This window comes from Priapulus caudatus, unplaced genomic scaffold (assembly GCF_000485595.1).
Source record: "Priapulus caudatus unplaced genomic scaffold, Priapulus_caudatus-5.0.1 Scaffold114, whole genome shotgun sequence".
Taxonomy (NCBI): domain Eukaryota; kingdom Metazoa; phylum Priapulida; class Priapulimorpha; order Priapulimorphida; family Priapulidae; genus Priapulus; species Priapulus caudatus.
The window spans coordinates 477,348-501,921 of record NW_014577175.1 but is presented as its reverse complement, the minus strand read 5'-3'; the positions used below and the strand labels follow the sequence as shown (position 1 = coordinate 501,921).

The window sequence follows — 24,574 nt, the reverse complement described above, 5'->3', positions numbered from 1 at the left end:
TATACCATTTTTTATTGTTAGTAACTCGTAATTCGCTAGGATTTAATGTAATCCAGAGAGACCTGATTACAAGATTGCGTGCAGCGTGGCACCGCTTTGGTTCAAGGATAGAGAACATGGCGTCCCAATAAAACCAATGTCATTTACATCAATATAAATATAATTATTATATCAATATAATAGGTTGTTGGTTATGCGTTAGGAGTTAGGGTTAGGGTTAGAATTAGGCGTTAGGTTGAGGCCACATGGTTTACTGGGACCCATGTTCTTCTATCCTTGGGGCCAGCTTTGCTGTGGATCCTGAGCGCTGCACCGCGGATGAGACGCGCGCAGTTCCGCGGGATATGCGCACGCGACCGCGGGGATGTTAAAGTCACAGGCACTTGAGCGTTTCATCTGTAACTCACACCGCCGCCGCATTGTTGCTGCGCTCACTGACACAAATATATATATGTTCAAGTATGAAGCGCTGTCCGCAGTGGAGACGTGCGCCAATTCGAGGCCCGGCGCACGTCTCCACAGCGGTCAGCGGCATGGTCTGTAGTTTAGAAGTAACAATGAAGACTTTGTTCTAAATAAGAACTATCGGCGGGCTTAAATAAGAGCGCAATACCTTTTCAATTTTGTTGACTAGTCAGTCAAAGGCTTGTTGGGGGTCCATATATGCAGAGCTTCCAATTGAAATGGCCCCATGAAATTGTCAAGTGGAATTGTGTTTTTCGGAACCCCAAAGAAATGTCTCACTCTTACATGCACCCTCCCTGATCAATCACGCATTCAGGCGTAACATAACAGAGATGAAATTGTGTCGAGTTTATGGCTCTTGACGCAGCGTGCATTGACGTACAAGACTGTTGAAAGCACAGGCCACTTGGAACGTTTCAATAAAAATAAATATTCATGCACAATTTTTTAGCAGATGATCCACCGCCCCCCCCCCCCCCTCTTTGTAACCTAATAATTCTGAAACCAACAGATAGATTCGCATTTCTGGTGATTAATGTTTAAAGTAATAAATAAATCGCAATTTTAGACACAGAGGTGTAAATATCAAACACAAACACACGTAAATGTAAAGGTAATGTTACAAAAGTAAATATATTTATAACAAGTAAATGTGTAAGTAACAAAAAGATACAGAACTCGTATATAACAACGAGAACTGTAAATAACCAACAAGAACAAGTCTGAAGGTGACCGCAAGATCGTATGCTGTGCAGAGTACAATGACACAAAAATTTCTTATGCGAGTAAAAACAGTGTTGTTTATTTAGGGATTTTGGTCCGCTCAATCGAAAACGATTTTCCATGACACGCGCCGTCACTACGCAACTTTTTGATCAAACTGCATGCAGCGCCCCCTTCCCACACTCAGGATATACCACTGCCACAATGCTAGCACTATTTTTACAGTGGGCGGAGCTCTGGGGAAATCCAGCAAATGGCAAGCCAACGGCCGAAGTCGCCGCCTAACAAAACATTAGAAATTTCTATGATTTGCATGTTTGTTGGTGGACAAATTTAGATGTTTTAAGCTGTATACGCAAAAATGTATCAAAGACAATGTTCGAGAATTAAGTATATTGGCAAGCATCCCGAAAATTCATGATAAATACGTGAACTTACTTTAGTAAACAGCGTAATGATTTGAAAGTAGTAAATGGGCGCACTATTTGGTATCACTATTTTATCAAATTTCTCATGAAATAATAGTCCGACTTTTATTATCTTTGCAGCTTTTATAAGTAAACACCGTATTACATAGGACAGGAGTAACGGGGTCGCTGTAAAACTTATAGTAAAAAAGCGTAAGAAATTCTTACGGAAATCAGCTTGTGGCAGTGGTAGAATTGAGCCAGAGCGAGAGCGCCATCTGTCGTGGAGTTTGCTTTTTGATAAAATGCTCTTCCAAAAATGTAATGGCGTCGTTCAAATTTCGTTGCGTTGATGTATAATTAATTATAACTTAATTAAATTAGGTATCTGGTAACAAGTATGTGTGGGTATAGACGATGTGTTATACAGTAAGTACAGTTGTATGCAGTAAAATCCTAGAGTAAACTATCCCTTTAAAAGTAATAAATTAATTTCAAACTTAGTGAACTGATTCGTTATTCTGTAAATTAATTTAAAACTTATAATTTCAATTGTTAGGGTGATGAAGCAAGATTTGAACATTTGTGAGTTTACGGTTTATGTAACATGTTCTCAATTAAATTGCAAGTTAGTAAATTGGTTTGTTGTTTTGAAAATAAATTGTACTTTTAGAAAATTTATTTTTACAATGATGTGAAGGAATTTGTATATCAGGCAATTATTTTGCAAGTTAATAAATTGATTTGTTATTCTGTGAATTGATTTTAAATTTTGAATTTAAATTTCTCTAACAATATAAAATAATTTGTATTTTTGTTAATTAATTTGAAATGTTTTAAATTGATTTTAAATTGTGTATTTGAAATGTTTGAAAATGATTATTTTTGAAGGGGATGTTTTTCCATATTTGTGCTTCACACTACATGGCTCCTATGACATGAAACAGTCATAGAGCCAGGTCGGGTTAAGTTTAAGCTTACTCTGTGACCCACCTTTACAGTGGCGTATCTAGAGAGGGTTGAGGGGGTTGCAACCCCCCTCCTCCCAGTTCAGCCACTGACTAATGTTATGATACTAGTAGAATTGCTGTGATGTGTGTGTGTTTTGATTGCCTCTACCTGAGACTTATTTACTTCTGATAGTGACTTTACATTTAACAAATTATTGGTTGCTCAACTAATAGTTATATAATCTTGGTCAGACGTTGCTGCATAATATGCTCTGTAGACTTGTACATTTTTTTTTACTTAATAAGTAACTTAATATACTCTCAAATGGCTAGAGCTTCATTGCTCCTTAATTTTTCTCTTCCTAATTTCACCGTTTCCTCAATCCTTCATGTTCGCTGCCGGCGTGGCGTAGGTAGTAACGTTTGCTTGTCTCGCTGGGCGGCGCAGTTGCAGGCCGAGCCGGAGGAGCCGTGTTCGCTGAAGCTCGTGTTCCGTGACCCGGACGTCTTCCTCCACCGCAACATCTCCGAGCGGCTGCTGCGCACCGTCTGCGACAAGGGTCTGTTGGACGACCGCATGCTGACGCTGTTTGACGCCGCGCACACGACGCTGCGCGCCGCCTGCGTCGACGCCTCTCCCGTGACCGCGGCCGGCGGGCTGCGCGTGCTGCGCGGACACAGGATCGCGCGGCTCGACGCTCGCGCCACGGCCGTGCCCGTCGCTGACCTCGTCGCCTGCCTCGGCACGTGGTCGCACGCAAACCTGCAGTGCCTCAACCTGAACGGCAGCGCGGCGATCGACGACACACGCTCGCTCGCCGCCATCGCCTCGCTGCGCCATCTGTCGGCGCTGAACGTAAGCGATACGGAACTCGGCGATCGCGGGTTGGAAACGATCGTCGGCGGGTTGCCGCGCCTTGAGAGCATCGACTTGTCCGGCACGAAGGTGTGTACGTAGTGACGTGGACAGCTTGTAGTAAACGAGCGTGCGTGTGTGGTAGTGCAGGGATCGAAATTGTTCAATTTGCGTCACATTGCAATGTTAGTCAGGAATATATATTCTATTGCAGCCGATGAGTTTTAATGTGTTTAGCTAAAATTGCTCAATTTGCATTACAAAGGCATTGAAACTTTACTCAAAAGACACTGGGAGCGTTTGAGGTTTTTACTTTCTAGGCTTTGGTGTGACCAGAAAGTCGAGGGTACCACTGCAAGTTGACGTTGCCACTGCTGCATTGTGCTGCTTAGCAACAAAACAATGTAAATAATCGCATGTTTCGCGTTGCTAGGTGTGCAGCATCGCTCCTCTGCTGCGCTGCGCCGACCGTCTGCGCTCTCTGTCGCTCTACAATGTGTCGCTGTCGCACGGCGTCCGCGCCGACGACGTCCTGCGTCAGCTGCGGGAGCTGCGGCACCTCGACGTATCCGAGCACGTGTCGGCCGTGCATCCGCTCGTCCCGCCGCCCGCGAAGCAGCGCGTGCAGGGCCTGCTAGAGGAGCCGCACAGCCTGCCACACCTGCAGAGCCTCGATCTGTCCGGCAACGACGACATCAACGACGACACGCTCCGGTACGTCTTACACACGTTAAAATACATTGATCACACATTAAAACCAGGATTTTGAAAATAATTTCCAACCAGTCTCGTGTTTTCCTCACTTTTCCGCTACTTATTGTTATTGCTTGAGTAAAAGTGTTAATTGTTTTAACGATAACACTGCGATGATTTAGTCACAGGGGCGGCGAATCGTTAATAATTTTAACGGGAGTGCATAAAAATTTTAATCAAGTTGTTTTTATTCAATCCTGATTTCAATAATAGCATCGTGATGGTTTGGTCACATGGATGGAAAAACGATTTCCTAGCAGTCAATAGTTAATAATTTTAAAAATTACATTGTAATAATTCAGAACTTTACATTTTGACTTTGGCTAACATGAATCATGAATGTGGTCAAAACCATGGTAAAACATTTTTCTCGTATAATACTTTAGACTTAACGTTAATCTGTCAAAATCAGAGATTGAAACAATGGGTAAACTCGTATAATAACAATACCATTGGTAGCACTTTACAATGCCTTGCAATTTGTAATCATGTACATGCAGAATACAGTTGTAAATTGGTTTGTTTTATTTTCAATAGGGAATTCGTCATCAATCACAAAAACCTCAGATTTCTTGGTCTGATGCTTACAAATTCCTGTTTCAAGGAATTTCTCACTGACCCAAATGATGTTACCTACAATCGCCAACTTGTGGTATGTATTTTCTTTGCTGTCCAAACACCTAGTCTTCGAATTTAGCCGGGCATCTGATGCCCGAGACATGTAGAAATCTCAGTGGGCATGTAATCATTGCAAGCTTACTTGCCTGACGAGTTCCTGCTTTAAAACCACATAAATTATAATGAAACTGGCCATTAACTAAAGGTTTTTAATTTAAAATCACGAAATGTTACCACCAGAAACAAATGGCGGGCATCTAGAATTGGTGCACACTTCTTCACTTCTTTACTTGCTATTCCAAAAATATTCCTGTAAAATATATGGGCAACTAGAACATGTAGAATGTCATTCAGGCATACGTGTACATTTTACAGAATACTTGCCCGAATAGAAGGGTAAGTGGCTCAAAAGGTTTTTTGTGAAGACTGAACATCTGCTATTTTCTAAGACAGGGAATGTGCGGGATTTGTGCCTAGGTGTCCAGTTAATTAATTAAAATAAATAGCAAGATATGTAATAGAAATGTTAATTAATATATGTCAGTGCAATAGAATTATTAGTTTATGTGTGAGACCCTGTTTAATATTTAAAATCGACAAATTATAATTTACATCTACACTGATATCCTACATGTAATACTGAGAAGTTATGAATCTTCATACACAAACTAATTCTTTCCTGATTGATACATGCAGGTAGCCGGCGAGGCTTCAGAAAGGCAACTACTGGAAGCATTGAGACGATACAAAGTCAGGCCCATGTATGCACAGAAGGGCTTGTACAATCTGTTTAGCCTCACTCGTGAACTCACGGAAGAGTTCAAGCGACCTAGACTTGACATTATACAGGTGAGCGATTTCTTTCTTTCTTCATTTATTTATTTATTTATTTATTTGATGGTAATACATTGGTAAAAAATAACAGCGAGAGCTTGCAAGCTCCTCGCCTTCAGTGCAGTCAAAAATCCTATTCAGCCTTTGCAATGTTTATCTCGAACCAAAAATGCTACCTTACCATCAGTGAATGTTTAAAAAAATAAACTATAATGAAACTGATGAATGTCGTTAGAGTGGGAAGACCGTCTTGATGTTGAACTCTTGATGAACTCATCACCTCTTAACCCTTGCTTAAGTTGGTGCTACCGGTCATGGCGAGCCACCCACAGCAGCTAGGAGTGCAGATGGCTGCTACCGCCTGTCTCTATAACCTTACAAAGGGAGACATGGGTATGAAGGTGCATCCTCGCTGGCTGAAGCAAGTAGTCGAACTCACAATGAAAGCAATGGAGAATTTTGCAAACCACCAACAGGTAGCAGCACCGTACATTTGATGATTAGGTATACAGTTAAAGGGAGAGTTTACTCTAGGTTCTAGGGTTATTTTCAGCTAATTTAGGTTATAGTTACGCTGCATAAAAAGTTTCATGGTTCAATCACCATTAGATATATTATTAAAAAATGTTTTAAAACTAACGACTACAGTTTGATTACAACGACGGTGGCGCCACTCAAAGCGCACGATCTGATAAGTTGCGCAAAACCACTTTCCAGCCAAGGGCTACACATCGAGGGTGTTTCTTCTTTATTCATTTAAAAGCAAAAGGATTGTAATATCTTATAAACGACATATAATAGTTTCAGTTATAATATGGATAAATTTGCTCTAAAATGAATATCGTTTGGTTAAAAAGCATTTAGGTATAAATATAATTGCACTTTTGTGATTAGCCCTCGGTCTGTAATCTGCAAAATAAATTGTCAAATACGCAACTTTTTCGGGGTGGCAGCACGGTCGCGGGTGTCATGGCGCCGTTCAAATTTCGTAGCGTTGATGTGTAAATAATTATAACAATTAAATTAGGTATCTGGTAACAAATACGTGTGGGTATAGACGATTTGTTATACAGTAAGTACGGTTGTATGCAGTAAGATCCTAGAGGCTACTGTCCCTTTAAGCCCGCCTATCGAGGTCACTCAAGTTAAATCCTAAAAGTGTCCTTTCTAGACAGGTGTCTGTTCTATAGAGGTGGTTATACTCTATAACTGCCAATTCAAGGAAGGTGCCAAATGTCCTTAATAGGCAGGCATCTGTTCTATAGAGCTGTCAGCTAACAGGATTCACTATCAAGTTTGCTGTCGTGGATCAGTTTGTAAGACAGGTGAACAAAATTGCTTTTTATGTCAGCTATTATATTGTGGTAAAAATCCATGTATGGATTACAATTACATACGTGGTGGCCACTCGTCTAGTATTAAGTCACACGTCTCGTGAAAGATGTCACATTCCACTTTTCGCTCCTGCTCTCAGTTGGTTATCATTAGCGTGCATGTTTCTCAGTGTGTTTTGTTACAGGAGAATGCTTATTAACGTGTGTTATTCGTCATGCAGAACAATGGTTTGTTAGCATGTGTTCTTCATAATGCAGAAGAATCGTTCGTTCGCATGTGTTATTCATAATGCAGAAGAATCGTTCGTTAGCGTGTGTTCTTCATCATGCAGATGAATTGTTCGTTAGCATGTGTTCTTCATAATGCAGAAGAATCGTTCGTTAGCGTTTGTTCTTCATAATGCAGAAGAATCGTTCGTTAGCGTGTGTTCTTCATCATGCAGATGAATTGTTCGTTAGCGTGTGTTCTTCCTCATGCAAGAAGAATGGTACGATAGTGCGTGTTATTCATTTTATAATATAGAATAATCGTTTGTCAGCATGGATTACTCTTCGTGTTTAGCTGCAGAAGAACTCGCTGCTGACACTATGCAGTGACCGCATCCTTCAGGACGTCTCGTTTGACAAGTTCTGCTGCGCGCGGCTCGTCATGGAGTGTCTGTGCCATTTTGACGACGCGTCTGTGCATCGCATGGCTGTCGCCATTTGCTCGATTCTTGCTGCTAAGGTATTTAATTCGTTAGTATAAGTAATTAGAATCGACACATTTGAACGCCGCGTGGTCGTCGCAATTTGCGCAGTACTCGCCTCTGAGGTAATTAGTTTGTTAGATTAGGTAATTAAGGTCGTGGATTTGCCGTGCCACTATACTTGTGTTTTTTTCTGCCTACTGTATGACCCTCACGTTTGCTCGAATGAGCTTGATACTCGCTGCTAGTGATGAGCTGCCTTTGTAGGGTAACTAGCACTGATAGCATGTTAATAAGTGTTACTTGCTCCTTGCCTATGTGCAGTGTGTCATTAGTGTATCACGCAGTGAAAAAAATACACGGGGGCTCGGGGCGATTTAGCCCCCGAAATGCCAAAAAGAGCCCCGGAAATGCCAAAAAGAGCCCACGTAAATTTGTATAGAGTTCAATGCAAACCAAATTTTAGAGTGCTATTTTCATGCACGCGAGCTTGAAAAGTAGCCCCCGAAAAATACATTTTATTTTTTCCCCTGGTATCACGAGATTAGTTTGATCAGTATCAGCATCATACTGATCGAACGCTAAGGGAGAGTTGTGTTATTTGGTTTCTGATCAATAAATCTTGACGATGTCTACTTCAGGTTTACAATTTTGTCGCTATTTCTTTGTAGATTTCAACATCTCAGACGTCAATGCTGGGCTCAAGTCCTCGCTACATGAGAAAGCTTCTCTCCATAGTTAAGCAGAAAACAGAAGAGTGTTCCAAGGATGTCACAATGACCTTTACACTCAGTGCCCTCTGGAATCTGACAGGTCAACTATATTTCTACTAACATGCACAATGTTTAGTAAGCAATGTCCACTCAAAAAACAATCTCTATAAAATATTTTATTTTTGTTCGCTGTTATTCCGTCATCATATATTTATATAGCTTCTTGACCTTCTACTTACTATTGTTTACTGACATGTGTATATTTGTATTCACAAAATTTGTTTACAAATTTGCAATGTCAAATTACTGCACATGTAACAGTTTAATATGGGTTGGCTGTGACTGCACGCCTCTTCTAGTTTTAAGGCGAGAACTTAATATCGTGTGCATTGCAGATGAGTCACCGGGTACCTGCAAAGTAGTTTTGGAAGAAGATGGACTGAACCTGTTCATGAACGTTCTTCGGGTTCGTATGATCACTAGTAATGATCACTTGTAGTGAGAGTGGAATTCTGAACTATAGCAACAAGTGGTGGAATGTATTTAGCTGGTGTAACACGGTATGTCTCTATGAGATGCAGATCCCCTGCCACTATCTCCATGTGTGTTCGGCAACCTTATCACTCGATGCCATTGAGCTGTGAAGTTAGTGATTAACTTGCTTGCGTACTGGTGGTGTGACTTGTATGTAACTTGTAAGGAGTGATTTGTACAGTCGTGCTGAGCTCATGTTTGGTATCTTTGTCATCATCAACATGCTTTATACAGTAAACATATCCCATTAAATAAGTTCATTCGGTTGGTAGATAATAAATCTATCTTGGTTAATTTTTACTCAACCGTGTTGATTCAAAACGTACTGCTGACGTTTCGCCTCTTATCAGGAGGCTTTCTCAAAGCTGACTGAAGTTCCAGTTTTGACCACCAGATGGTGTAGTGGTGAACAGCTTGGTCCACACGTGACTGAGTCTGTATCCCTTACCGTATCTTACACAACTGTACATTACAGACCTGTGTCTACAAGATACCGTGTGCAATGTGTGGAAAAAGTTATATTGGAGAAACCGGCCGCAAATTTGAAACCCACCTTAAAGAACTTAAAAAGAACGTAGACACCGTAGCTCCCAAATCTTTCACAAGGGCCCTACGAAAACAGTCGGCTACCGAAATAACCAAATCCGCAATCACGGACCACGTAGCGACCGCCAATCACACCATCAATTGGGATAATTCGAAGATTATCGTTCGCAAGCCAATCAAAATTAGGCGCTGGATTAAGGAAGCCATCTGGATCCGTGACGAGGGGGATACACACTCAGTCACGTGTGGACCAAGCTGTTGACCACTACACCATCTGGTGGTCAAAACTGATAACTTCAGTCAGCTTAAAGAAAGCTTCCTGATAGGAGGCGAAACGTCAGCAGTACGTTTTGAATCAACACGGTTAAGTAAAAATTAACCAAGATAGATATAGTAAACGTATCTTCCTGCTTTTGTTCAACAATTAGCTATATAGTGTACTGTTGTTTTCACAGACATTCTCTAAGGAAAAGGCAGTGGAAACAAAAGTTCTAGGTTTGGTGGTGAGTGAAATACAGTACTGACCATAGTCATATATGTTAGGACAACGTTTATTATACCTAGATTCTTTCAAAAAAAAAATGCAATTGCAATTTCGATTTCGATAGTTAAGTTTTGTTTAGGTGGCTAACACTTTTTTTAGATGACTTTATTATACTGTTTCAGAGCAATCTAGCTGAGGTGAAAGAACTCAGAAAAGACTTGATGAGAGATGACTTTATGGGTTTTATCAGGTATGATACCAATTTCAAGTCTACATTGATGCAATTGAAAATGAATTAACAAAATACCCCGATTTTACTCGCCCTGATTTAACGCGAATTCAGATATAACACGACACGATATGACACGAGTCATTGGACCTTTTCTTGCTTATTCCGGAACTGAAAAGTTTTTTGGCGAGTTAAGCCGATCTTAGGTCAGATTGTAATTGAATGTGACGCGACGCGACGCATTGCAACTCACTGCACAGGTCAACATTGGGTTAGTTTATACACTGATTTTCTTGAACCCCGATTTAGCGCGACCCCGCTTTTTTCGTGATGACATTTTATGGACCTCAACGATCGCGTTATAACGGAGCGTATGCACTGTATGTACCGTTCACAAGAATGCAATCTACTTGTACATGACAACCGCAGCAGAATCTACCAACACAATGCAATCTACTTGTACATGGCAACCGTCGCAGAAGCTACTGAGTGCATACGCTGGTTATAAACCGGCGTTACATTGACATGCCCTCGCATGATTCCTGACGTTTTTTCTTCTTCATTGCACTTTCAGTGACTTGCTGCTCTCCGAGCACATCGACGTCAGCTACTTTGCAGCAGGCATCTTAGGACACATGATCAGTGACGGTGCGGAGTCCTGGACGCTCTCTCTGCCGCTACAGGAGGTGCTCGATCGACTGGTACGAGAGTCGCATATCTTTCCAGAGTTGAATCGTTACTTGTCGTTCATGGTTGTGTCATATTTTTGCTACACGCTTGTGAAGTGTATTCTTCGATAGGGCATGGCTTCTCACTATTAAAAAGTCGTGTTGTCATTATTATATTGGGGAGGCAAGCCTGTCAAAGACTTGACCCATCTGCCTGGCATGAATGACATGCAGCTCTAGCTAATAATTATTGTTATATGATGTTCTAAACAACAATGCTTAGCAACAAAGTGACGCAAGTCGACAAGTTGGCGTGCATGCATGAAAATAACGTAGAAACTCGTCTGGCTAGACTGACCTAGCAACAGTATCTAAGCGACCTGGTTATCAGACTAAGACGGACAGCTAAATTGCACGGCTGGTTTAGTTTGAAGTGTGATCGATGTTGTTTTCCATTTCAGGGTGAGCGTGTGTGTGGGTGGAAAAATCCACAGGGCGAAATGGTTGCGTATAGGTGAGTATGTATGCATAGTCGTTAGTACATAGTAGTACGATGTCCTGTTCTGATGTTGTGGCGATGGTTGATGGGTGGTGATTGACCTCAAGGTAAATGGTGGTGATCTACCTCATTTCAATTTAGGCAGATAAAGTCACACACGTGGAACATGTGTAATATGTTTGCCAATAGTCTAATGGCACTTTGCTACCACGCCTACCAGTATTATAGAATTAAATAAAATAACCTAATGTTACAACGTCAATCACACAATGCTGACACTACATGCTTATAAATTATTCTCTTGGTACATGATGTCATAGTTGATTATAATTGTGACAACATTCTGAAGGATTATATGCATAATTGTGAACATATGCAAACATGAATAATACATTATTTATTATATAGACAAAATATTTTGCTTAGTGTATTTACATCTTCATAGAGCCTTTTAATATTACACGGAATGACATGAAGTTTGTAATGTTAAATATGTGGAAATACTTGAAGATCTATCCGTCATGCATTTTGTAAAGAATCATCAAGGTAAATAAGTCGTGACATGGTGAGATTGCCTGCGACAATCTAGATTTTAACAGCTTTGATCTATTTCAGGTCGTTTAAACCATTCTTCAGACTGCTGGGAGTGGACATCCCCTGGCAGCTACATCTGTGGGCCGTATGGGCCATATACCATGTCTGTTCGAAAAACCGTGAGTATTTGACTGAAAGCTATTATTCATGATCGTGTTTAGAAACAAACATGTCAGCTCATATGATTTGTAAGTGTTATTACTGTGAATGTCTATCATGAGAAACCAGGGTGTGCTATGAATGTGAGGAGCGAGCGGGCAGAGGATGTCACCCGCGGCCGTTAGCATGACAATCATAATTACAACCACCATTACAATTACATCTACAATTACTACAGCTACAGACTGTGTGTGACTGAGTCTCTCTCTATCTTTCTCTCTCTCTCTCTCTCGTCCGTTCTTTTCTCTCTCAACCTCTGCGTTTCTTCTCTCTCCTCATGTCCTCTCTCCTCCCTCTCGTCTTGCTCTCTCCTCTCTCCTCTCTGCTCTCTCTATCTCTAATTCTCTCTCCCTTGCTCGCTTTCTCCATCTTTCTGCTTTCTCTCACTGCACGTGGCGAGCCCCTCTCACCAGCCCCCTTGTCTCGTGCGACCCCTCCTCGCTCCGTCGCTCTCTCTCTCCTCTCTCTCTCTCGTCTTATCTCACCTTCGCCCTTTCTATTCCCTCTTCTCTCACTCACCAGCTTGTCCGCCCTCTCTCCTCTGCGTGCTCCTTTTCTCTTGCTCACTCTCTCTTCGCTTTCTTCTAACTCTCGTCTCTCTTCTCTCTTCTCGTCTCGCTCTGCCACCATCTGTCTCTTCTCCTTTCTCTGCCTCCTCCCTCCTTTCCTATATTGCTGCTTCTCTCTCTCTCACGCATCTGGGGTGTTTGCAGCTGAGCGCTTACACTGCTTGTAGTGTTGAGAGTGAGGGTGGGTCCGGCGCAAGTGCCACAGGACGTCGCCGCCCGTCGGCGTGGCCAACGCATCCCTTTCGTCCGACGGACAAGCGTCTCCAAGATCGCTGCTCTGCTCGAGGCGGCGAAATTTTTTTTCCTGAAACGCGTATAACATAGCGAAGAATTAGCGCGCACTTCTGATTGGCTTCTTTCGATTGCCTTTGGCGCTTTGACAAGAGAAGCCGAACGCCCATTTGTAACATGTTTGTTATTGGGTTTATCAGCCCGCTATAAGATAAGGTACGTTTTATCTGATTATTTTCGCATGAAAAACATGATCTTTCCGCCTCAATTAAATATATACATATAATTATCCACTATAATTGCACTCTTTCTGCCATAGTGTTATTTTCAATCTCAATCTTAAGTTGAAGAGGTCTGGGCATTCTCGTAATCTTACATACCGTACGCATGTCACACTGCCCGCTCGTAGTGCTGATCGTCGCAGCGATCGAGGAATGAGCGAATGGCTACGACAGTACTGTACGAGCTACGACACCCGAACGGTAACTTATCAGTACTAAGGGCTACGCCACAGTACTATAGAGCTATACGTACTCGTACTCGTTGACGCTAGTATATCCTAGTATTACTAATAGTACGTAGTAGTCGTAGATGTAGTACCTAGTGTTTAACCCTGAGGTCAGGGCAAATCGTAAACTAAGTCCGCGACCACTGGCACGAACATGAAACAGAACCGGCAGCTATGAACTAGCTAAGCCTAAAACCCTCTCCATACACTTAATTAAGATTAAGATCGAGAATAACACATTATGTCAAAAGCAATTGCAATTATAGTCAATATTATATCGTTATAATAATGCGTAAAATATGTGTCTTCTCATGGAAAACTAGCATCAGAAAACATTTAGCTTCAATCTGCGTCATAAACCAAAACGAAACATTTAGCGCAATGAGGGGGTAGAGAACAATGGGTCCGCAATAAACCACCAATGTGCCTAACCCTAAACCGCCTGAGTACCTCTAATTCTAACCTGAAACCCTAAACCTATCACCCTAAACGGCCTAAACAATAACCCTAACCATATACCCTAACCTATATAATTGATATACATATTATATTTATATTGAATCGTAAATTACAGTTGGTTATATTGGGACCCCATGTTCTCCTATCCTTGAACGCAACATTTACCAAACGCGTGCCGTGTCTTGTTTCTCTGTGTCTTGAAGGGTTTCTTCAGTCAAAGCAACAGCAATGTCAGTCAATGAAACGCGCATGTTACTCTTGGTTACAATTCCTATTCCATAACCATGTTGTTTTGAATAAGAAAACATACTAGAATACTACTTTACACCTAACTTAGCAGAAAGTTCGGGCAAAAAAGTTTTTGGTAAATCATTGTGGGTTTTTGGCTACAAGTCATGGAGGTGACATCATTGGCAAATTCCCAGCGCAATTCATGAAGGCGCTTAAATCCTTCTCTATGTTATCCCGTTTTGCGGAAAAAAGAATTTCTGCAGGCGGGACCCCGCCCGCTACACGTCCTCGAGCGCGCAGCAGGCCGCCGAGACGGCCGCGCCGAGACGCCCGCCGAGCCCCGTCAGCGTGTGACGTCGCCGCGGCAACCGTCGACGTGGACAGGACGCCTCGACGGAATTTCCTCGCTGTGGCGGCGATCGTTACGAGAGCTGTTGCTGCGGCGGGTGTTGCTACGGCAAGCGGTCGCTACTGTAGCCGTTGCTCACGGAAGCGTCGCTGGACGCTGGCAACGGTCACGGGTCAGTGGCTGTTGTCGCGCTGAGGAGGATTATCAGTCGACTATCCCACGACGCGTGCGCGTGTGTCGCCGCCGGGGTGCGCGATGAGTGGCGTCTAATCCCTCGCATGTGATAAGTGTAGCCTGTGTGATGCATGATGTTATGAAGCAACTGTCGATGCAGTTGTCATGTTGATGCTCGCGAGATTCTATGTGACGATTGAAGCATGGATCATGAAAAGAGAGACGAGGAATCATTTGGGTTTATAGATATACTAGTGGGATTGTTATATATAACAGTAATATATATATAATACATATATATATATATATTATATAATATCGATGTAGTTATATAAAGACAAACTTAGTCTTAACAAAGTAACAAAGTCTTAACAAAGTCTTAACAAAGTTAACAAAGACTTTGTCTTTATTAACTCCTGATAATATATACATATATAGGTATGTATATATATATTACTACATATTATGTATCAGATATATATATATATATATATATATATATCTAATCATACATAGCGTGTGCGTGTGTGCTTGTGTGTGATGTAGAAGTTCACTTCACTTATGCTGTAAAGATTGATGTTCATTCTGCATATAGTAAACAGAAAAGAGTTTTGCTGTGTAAAGGGATGTAAACAAAAATAGACCAATAAGACTGGTCAACTCGTCATATAGCTGTGGCTTGTATTATGTGTAGATAGGTGCTGCAATTAAAGGCAAACTGTGTACAAATTTTATATAGGAATGGCAGGTAAATATTTGTCAAGATGGTGATGATCTTTCAACACACGGTGTGCAAGCTCGAATAGGAAACTAACTGGTTTTTATTCTTTTTTTGAAAAGAGCATAATATCGACTTTATTTCTGCCGTCTGGTGACGTTCTGTTCATCTCGTGTTTCTCAACGTTTCAGAAATGATAGAAAGCTGTAGCTGGTTAGGACCATGTCTGTGTTGAATGCAAAAGGCTGTAATTTTAGCTTCTTTAAAAAAAAATCAAGTTCATACAAAACGATTAAACCTTCATAGTGCCTCGAACCTTTCCCTTTTATCGCTAGATTGTCAACAGTCAGTAGCTTGGAATTTCACCGTGGTAAGGGTAGATTCTTATATTATTTATTTACCAGATATGAGAGCATAGATATATATATTGCATTGTATATTGTATTGAGTTAGCCGGACACTAAAAGTGGACTGGCAGTCTACTTCTGCGAGCATGGCAAAGATAATAAAGAACGAGCGACACCAGTGTGCAAAGATTGCTACTAGGACGTATCACGCGGATGTTGCATCTGTGCCGTTTTTGCTGTTGTTTGTAATCTGCGAACTGATAGTCACGTGACGGCTTTTTAATGGGTCCAATTACCTGCACTGTGAACTTACTCATTACGAAAATTAGAAGCCGATTCCTCTTGTCTCTGTTGTAAGTGCATTAATTGCAACATTTTGTTGAGGTAGAAGCAGTAATCCCACGCGGTAAGACAGTCACTGTCGCGAAAACCACAGCAGCAGTGTCGCCGAGGCCCTAATCTGGCCACCAGACGCCAGAAAAGAGAAATATCATTGCTGCAGTTGGCTGATCAAATGGTGCGAATTGGAGCTATATGTAGAAGGAGAGCGGTAAAATTATAACGGGTTTGTGCGTGTTTGTATGGGCGCTGGCACGAGCTAAAGTTCTGCGAAAGAAAACGTCTATGTATCGTTGTATGTTTGGATGCCTCGGGGATAGTGATACTGTGGTTTTTGGAAATCAGCAAGCACACAGTAGTGATGTCCCGGTGATCCACTATAATCGATAATCGATTGTGTGCGGCAACCAATTACTTATTCGATTATGTAAACGCTAATCGATCATCAAAAAAAAAACTGTACTTATGATCACCTCTCATAATAACCATGTGCCATGTAATAAAAGTGAGAATGAAAAAGGAATGTACATGTTGCCTGCACTCTCCTTCGTGACTCGTGATCGCGAAAAGAGCGGCAAATCCTACATGCCTATGAAATAGTACGAGCTAGTACCACCAGGTGGCTGACCATCCATTCCATGGTTAACTGTGTGTGTTTGTCTGTGTGCGTGCATCCGTTCGTGCATGTGTGTGTGTGTGTGTGTGTGTGTGTGTGTGTGTGTGTGTGTGTGTGTGTGTGTGTGTGTGTGTCAGTTCTAGGACATTTGCCTCTGAAACAATTGCCCTCCCCTGGACAACTACCCCATCCCAGTTATCCCCTAGCCTAGACAAACACCTCCGTGTCATTTACCCCCTGGACAATAACCCGCTGCCATTATTGATGATGGTTTTATTAGCTCAGCTGACGAAGTCAGATGCAGCTTGTAGAATCGCATGATTGTCCGTGCGTCCGTCCGGCCGTGCGTCTGTTCGTGCGTCCGTCAACAGTTGGGCACAAATCTTAACCGCTCGACGTACGGTCTTGATATTCGTGACGTCGGGGGGGATCGCGAAAAGGACTCGGAATGTCGAATTTGGGGGTCAAAGGTCAAGATGTGTCAATGGAGGGGGAATATTTCCCCTTTAACTTAAGGTATAGGAGGAAATACGCAATTGCGGCACAAATCTCAACGGCTTGACCTAGCTACGCTCTTAATATTCGATGTATAGTGTGATGGGGAGGAAACCCATCACCAGTGCGAAATTGGAGGTCACAGGTCAAAGGGCAGTGGGGGAAAGGTCAGATATCAGACATTTTCTTGTTTCAAAATTTGTTTGTTTCAGCACTTACCTACCGTTTTTATCACTTTATTGAAAGAACCATGAAATCTACTTTCCGCTGACGTGCGAAGAGTAAGTGTCTGATAACCTTTTGACCCTCAAGAGGAGGGTTAAACATAGATTTGTTTACTGTTAACAAAGGACTGAACTGCTTTTGCTATTAGAGCCCCCTCCACCCGCCCCTACCCCTCTCCCCTCCCCCACCACCACCACTACGCTCGCGCTCGGCGCATATCCATGAATCCATGATAACATGTTAACAGGAGTAGATGAAGATACTCACCTTCATCTACTCCTGATGTTAATATAGCGAAATCATTAAAGTTACACGGCTGTATCTTTATTACTGTACTACCAGTAGGTATAGCAAAGCCTATCATAGATTTTAGATCTGTATTAGTAGTATCCTAGATATATGCTCGGAGCGCGAACGCGGTGGCTGGAGGGCGCACTAAATTCGGTTGCCAGTGAGTTTATCAGAAGAATACCTGGCTACAGTACACGTCAGTTGAGCGCTGTCGCTCTGCGGCACTTGTTCACTTATGAACCTCGTGTGAAAATTTAATTACATGGAAATTATATTTTAAACGAAAAATCTCAATTGCTTTTAGATTTTTTTGCTTGTATGTATTCCTCATGGTTTAGGAGTGATAATCTCAATCAACAAGGAAACAAGCCCGGTGGGGGCACTCACTCCACATTATGGTAGGTATGTGCCACTGCGAAGTCAAAAATGAGGGGCTCTGGAACTAACTCAGACCTGAAAATGGGGGGCTCTGGAACTAATGTTTGTTGAATATGGGATGCTCTGGGACTGGCTATGTTCGAAAATGTAAACTTGTGATGCTCTGGAACGAGATATTCTTAAAAATGCGATGCACTGGAACGGAAGTTTAGGGTGAAAAGGGGGGTCTCTCCTGCGGCACATACCTACCATGCAATGTATATGGAGTGGGGGGGGGAACAGGCTATACCTTCCTAACCATTCCACCTAAATCCTCCACTACAACCCACTCATCTACCCAACTCCCACATGCGCATCACTATGCCTCTCTTCTTCCCCTCCTCACTCTCTGCTACTCGTCAATTTTTATTTAAGAAGTAGTAAATTTGCCAATCGCAATTGTACTCCTCACTCATTTCCCATACCGCCGGTGATACTGTCTAAACCTTCACAATACTGTTAAACAGATTGTACAGTTACTCCGAAAGATGGGAAAATGATACACAATTCGTTGTAAAGTATCACAGATTCTTCACAAACTCCATCGGACTGTGGGATCAATCTCCTCCCCACTCACTCTTCTATTCATGAATTTGGACGTCATAAGTCATTTTCTCACTAGCTAGTACATTTCTCATCCCTCCTTGTCTTCCCGGTCTGCCTTATCCTTCCCCCATACAGTTATTCAGATTACACAAGCAATCCAAAAGATGGGAAAATGGTACAGAGTTCGCTGTAAGGCTCCAGTATAGAGGATTCTTTCCAAGCTCCACTGATCTGTGGAGTCACTGGGATGAAGAAGAAAAAGAATAAGAATAGTCTGTCCGTCAGTCCGTCGGTGCTTGTATACGTATTATCAGAAGTAGATAATAAGGATGGTTAATAAAAGGTTCCCTATATTATCTACTTCTGGTATTATGTATGGGTATACGTATCTTATACAGGTCGCTGGCGTTTCTTTCATCCTATTTATCTAAATGTAGCATCTTGAGTAGTGAGTAACGTCTAAACTGGCTTCTTTCTCGCGAGATCTCGGACACGTGACATCGGCGTGACACCGCTTGTTCGCTGGTCAGCCCACTCCATTTTCTCTCGTGTAATATGTTATGTTATGTTCTCGCACTTGTCCGTGTCCACTGCACTGCATATAGTGACAAGGTAGAGTGAATGTGCAAGGTTTCCTTCATTCTCTGTTATCGCCTACACGCGCCACGTTTACAGGTAAGATAATTCATAGAAGTTAATATAGAGTAATGATAAATTAAACGCATATTGCACTTGTGATGCTATAAATATTACTGTAATTATACACATATCTCAGTGATAAATGTGCTTTATAGAAAAGTAATTACGTGCTTTGAAAGCCAAGTAAATATGTCTGCGTGCGCTTTAGTACAGTCCTCATAATTGTTTTAACGCAGTGGATATTTAACCGTATACGGCAGAGTATGCACTATCGCTATTTTACCGTACAGTACTTCTGATTGGCTAGTATATTTATGTATGTGTATATATGTATATTAGTACGTATATTGTAAATATTATGATCAAACGGGGCTACAAATGTGTAGAAATAAATGGGATTTGAACCTAAATTTTTCTAGATAGCTAAACCTTATGGGATTCGAACGTAATGTTGATGACGGCATAAATATAGTAGCCAATCAAATGTGGTGTACGGTAAAATAGCGGAAGTGGATACTCTGCCGTACGGTTAAATATCCACTGCCTTGTTTTAAATCCCTTGCTAAACAACAAGCAGGAGCGAGTTCTGCGTATTTTCCTCTCACCATGTACTCCAGTTAATTTGCAAAAAATAGGTCACGTTTTAAAGAATGGCGAATCCATCCACTCGTTCATCTAACCACCCACTCGGCCACCCCTGGTATATATATATATATATATATTTATATAATATACATTACGTTTTGTTTGACCGCATCATCATTGTTTTACAGATCTCCATACTTTATACTTGGCCGCTTGTTTCTTATCGGAGGAGGAGCACCCGACTCCATGATATACCGAGCTTCACTTCGCTACGTCGATATGACCCAGGTCTTCAGTACTTTGTCAAGGCGTTATATGAAAGAAAACGAAGAAGGAGGAAGAAGGAGGAGGAAGAGGAGAAGATTGAGAAGGAGGAAGAAAGAAGAAAGGAAAGAAGACGACGAAGAAGAAAAAGAAGAAAGGCAAAAGTTGTGTAGGATAGCGCACGCTCCCGCAGAGAGTAAATATATCGCCTCACACTATTCCCCAAATGCAATCAGTGAGAGAGCGAGAGAGAAAAAGAGCGAGAGAATGGGCGAACGTGAGTGAGAGAATTAGGGCGAGAAAGCAAGAAAGAAGGAAATGGAGGGAGAGAGAGGACGAGAGCGAGTGAGAGAGAACGCACGAAGGAAAGAGAGTAAGGGAGAAAGCGCGAGAGAGCGAGCGAGAGAGAGAGAGAGGGGGGGGGATGGTGGTGTGCGCGCGAGAGAGAGAGGGGGGGGGCGAAAGCGAGTGAGAGAGACAGAGAGAGAGAGAGAGATAATAAATTTCGAGTCCATGTGTGATATACTCATTTGCGTCCGTGTTTAATGTATATAATTGTGTATTATAAGTTCAGGTGCATGGGTATAAGAGAGAGAGAGAGGGAGGACAAGAACGAGAGTTTGAGAGAGCTGATCGAGGACTATAGTGTGAAAGCGGGCGGGCGAGAGAGAGCAAGCGAGAGAAAACGGAAGCATGAGCGATCATAAATTTAATTTTTTTCATGTATTATATAATTAATTGTTTGCTTTCGTGTTTAACGTGTAAAAGATTGTGTATTTATCCACAAGTTCACGCGCATGCATATGAGTATATTGTCTCACGCTTTGGTTGTGCGCCTGTTTTCAATCTTGTGTATATTATTCAATTATTGGTATGTTTATATTTGTTATTACATTCTCGTATATATTATAGTCACGCGCATATAAAGTCCACGCGCATGCGCTTTCACGATTGAAATGTTTTCGAATAAAAACAGTATACTGTAACTAAACTCTGTGGTTTCTTGTCCGTGTATGTTCAATAAGCTAGTGCACGATAATCGTTTTCAAATCATCATAGTTTTCAGTAAAAGGTAATGTGCTAGGACACTACTTTGCCGTGGTGGGATTCGAAGCCGTATTTATGGAACGAAATCATTGGTCTAACTAACGCTCTACCCATTGGGCTAACGGGCGCCCCAATATAGAAAAACGATATGTACTTTATATACTGGAGAAATGGCAATTTAGACAATATATCAGCAAAGAAATTACTGAGATTCGAACCCCGGCTTCATAACTTGGAGTCTAGCAACTTTACCACTATGCTATCCACACAAGCTTAAGTTTCTTCGTGCAAGTGTCTGTATTATATTTACCTTTACAGTTAAGTTAGAAAATAGTTTAGAAAAGGAACAGCAGAGATTCGAACCACAGCTACATAGCTAGCAGGCCGGCCGTCTAACCACTAGCCTACTCAGACAAGCTTTAGGCTGCAAGAGGCCGCTCCATGACTCTACTCTTCCCACACGATCTCACACATCACACACACACGAGTTTCAGCGTGATCTAGAAGTTCGCGTAACGCGTTTCAGTTACCTATTCGGGTAGCAGTATTATGCAGCATGAGTTGTGCGCAATACTGCCATACAGGTGTGCGTTCGAATATAAATCACAGGGAACACATTCGCAGCGCGACATTTAGAATTAGGTGACGAGAAATTACTACACGTGATGAATTTATTACACCTGTCATTGTTACTAACGACAAGTGCTTTCTGCTTCGTTAACACTGCTTCGTTAAAACTTTCTGCTTCGTTACTGAGAATTCTGTTCCGGTATATTCTGATTCTGAGCGGGAGAGAGAGGGACTACACCGGTAGAGAAGCATGGATGCCCCTTCGCTCCCGTTACAGCACCCCCCCCCCAGTACCCCCCAAATTCACATCAAAACAAATTATCCCTACAGATCTCGGCACATGTAACGTGATAACATGCGTGATAACGTGTTCAAATTCGCCTCTTGTTTGTTATCCGATCCGGAGTCTGTCTGTGGTTGACGTGGAAATGTTGACTAACTCAAGTCACGGCTCCACTCCTACATGCTAGCAGTTCAGAGTCAGAGCTACGTCGTACGGTATCACGTAAATAGGTTATTACATCACAAGTATTACGTACGTGGAAGTATTGTTGTTGTTTTTGTTTACTATACGCACCTGTTGTTTGAGGTTAAGGAATATTTCCTAAGAACCTAGGACTGGTTTCGGTCCCTGATAAGTATTGGAACAACGTAACGTAACGTAACTCAGCGTAATGTAAACTTGAAACTCAGAAGTGGACATACCAGAAAAAGTTGAAATTTCCATTGCAGAGTATCGGCAAACGATACCCTATAAACCGATAGTGTACGTGCAATAGACAGCCGATCAATGCTGTTCAGGCTTGTAAGCTGTTGCTCATCTATATGTTGTGTAATCAACATGTTAGCGTCAAATTATGTTAATTCAGATGCAGAAGCTTATAGTGATATTCATAATCGCGTATTCTGAACACACTACTTCAATCCGTACTGTGTGTAGAGTGAGTATCCGCGGTTTGTACAATGGAACGAATGAACAAGAAACTGAATAACAACTGTTGTGCCTTTGCCCATATATTACAGCTGCATGATTATTGCACAGACTACAATTTTTTGCGATAAGTCCCACTGCAGTTGTAGTAAATTCATATATCATCTATTTATTACCAAGACTTCTGTAATGTTTTGACACTGTACAAACTTGCATTATAAAATATGTACACAACCAACTAAACTGTTCATAAAATCAATGTATTACTAGCCGAAATTATTCGAACACTAAAATATGAAACACCGTTATCCGGTTTATAACAATAAACGCTGGCAAGATAAAATGTCACCGAACGATCACACTCTCAACAATGCATCATCAACTCGCTTCTAAAATAGATTCTCTCCGATTCCTTCAATAATTTCCATTTCGAAATAGATGAAAGTTTGAAAAACGCAACTGCAGTCTTCGCAACATGCACACTAGCGCCCCCTGGTACACATTTAAGGTCGTGGTGAAGCTAGCACACGCGGGGCGGCATCTAATGCAAACGCCGCTCTCCGCGACACGCGAGGGCATCCTCAGCGAATAAATTAATCGGGGATTATAAAGCCACTCGCGCCAGGTGGATGGGTCGGGGCGAGGAGGGGAGAGGTAAGCAACCACCGAATGAGGATGCAGCAAAACACGCCGATAAGCGAGACGGAGTTGATGACCAGTATGTCTGTCGTACATCATCCATCCAACGACCTCATTGGGCTGCGGCGCGTCTGCGCCGTTTACGTGTATAAAACAGTAAGTTGCTGGCATCGTAGCGCATGATATAGATCTAGTGCTAGCTAACCTCGTCGGGGAAGGAGGGAGGGGGAGCAAACTTAATACTTTGTAACCACCATCAACACATCAGATCAACGTTCAATACGCGATCGTTAGCCTCGCGACGCAACACAATCGTCGTCCCACCGATCGTACGGCGTGAGATCGTAACAACGACGTCTGTGAAACACCTGAGCATCACCCGCGCGACACATCTAACAACGCCACGCATCGCAGAGCGACGCCGTCACGCATTTCGTCGTCCCCGTAACCCGAGCGCCGGTGAGAAAAACGGCGAATCCGCGGCTGGGCGCGAATCTCCGCGCGTGATCTCTGTGCGGGGTCGGCCGTCGGGGTCGGCCGTCTGTGCCTCATGCTTCACAACGAAGTCACATCTCCTGCTTTGGCTTCACGCGAGGATATAGCTGCAAAACGGGGAAAAAACAACAACGCGAACTGTGAGTGTGTGACCGCCGACCAAGTCCTCATGCTGCTATTCCCTCACGCTTGCCAATTTACACGTTTAAATGATAAATAAACATGAAAAACACAAAGTAAACAGCTAGCTGCCTATACGATTAACGGCGTGTGTTAACATGTGACAATTCTTCGTGATTATGTAAAGCGCCACTAGATGGCGTCGAGCGCGGGTGGCCATTTACTTACGCCGATCAGGTTTCGCGGCACGTATCCCTCGCGGTCCTTGTAGCGCGCCCACCACCACTCCTTCTCCAGCTCGTCTCCCTTGCGCAGCACGAACATCATGTCACCGTCCCTGAAGGTCACCTCGTCACTGTTCTGCGCCTTGTAGTCGAACACCGCATAGACTGCCCCGTTGTTCATCACCCCCAACTTCTCCTGAACACCTGCACAGAGAGAGAAAGGGAGGGCGTGTGATGCACCGATTCTTATTGCACCTCTATGTGGCTACATCGACTATAAGCTAATATTATCGAATCTATCCATCCTACCATCCATCCACCCACCGACCCATCCATCCATCCATCCATCCATCCATCCATCCATCCATCCATCCATCCATCCATCCATCCATCCATCCATCCATCCATCCATCCATCCATCCATCCATCCATCCATCCATCCATCCATCCATCCATCCATCCATCCATCCATCCATCCATCCATCCATCC

General features: G+C 42.5%; 2 protein-coding genes across 2 annotated transcripts in view; one reads left to right on the top strand and one right to left on the bottom strand.

Moving 5' to 3' along the window:
* The window catches only part of LOC106805447 (protein zyg-11 homolog B-like), a 29,939-nt gene extending 17,120 nt beyond the window's left edge, over nt 1–12,819 (top strand). The window contains exons 3-16 of the mRNA XM_014807028.1: nt 2,994–3,491; nt 3,835–4,115; nt 4,692–4,806; nt 5,469–5,621; nt 5,906–6,082; nt 7,503–7,667; nt 8,301–8,442; nt 8,738–8,808; nt 9,878–9,925; nt 10,089–10,156; nt 10,710–10,836; nt 11,265–11,317; nt 11,918–12,015; nt 12,769–12,819. Coding sequence (XP_014662514.1) covers nt 2,994–3,491; nt 3,835–4,115; nt 4,692–4,806; nt 5,469–5,621; nt 5,906–6,082; nt 7,503–7,667; nt 8,301–8,442; nt 8,738–8,808; nt 9,878–9,925; nt 10,089–10,156; nt 10,710–10,836; nt 11,265–11,317; nt 11,918–12,015; nt 12,769–12,791 — 2,019 coding nt within the window. The 3' untranslated portion in view covers nt 12,792–12,819. The remainder of the gene's footprint in view (nt 1–2,993; nt 3,492–3,834; nt 4,116–4,691; nt 4,807–5,468; nt 5,622–5,905; nt 6,083–7,502; nt 7,668–8,300; nt 8,443–8,737; nt 8,809–9,877; nt 9,926–10,088; nt 10,157–10,709; nt 10,837–11,264; nt 11,318–11,917; nt 12,016–12,768) is intronic.
* A 9,852-nt stretch (nt 12,820–22,671) lies between these two features.
* LOC106805446 (apoptosis-stimulating of p53 protein 1-like) overlaps nt 22,672–24,574 on the bottom strand; it is a gene marked incomplete at its 5' end in the record, with an annotated part of 16,247 nt that continues 14,344 nt past the window's right edge. The window contains 2 exon segments of the mRNA XM_014807026.1: nt 22,672–23,847; nt 24,089–24,288. Of these exon segments, the coding sequence (XP_014662512.1) occupies nt 23,812–23,847; nt 24,089–24,288 (236 nt within the window).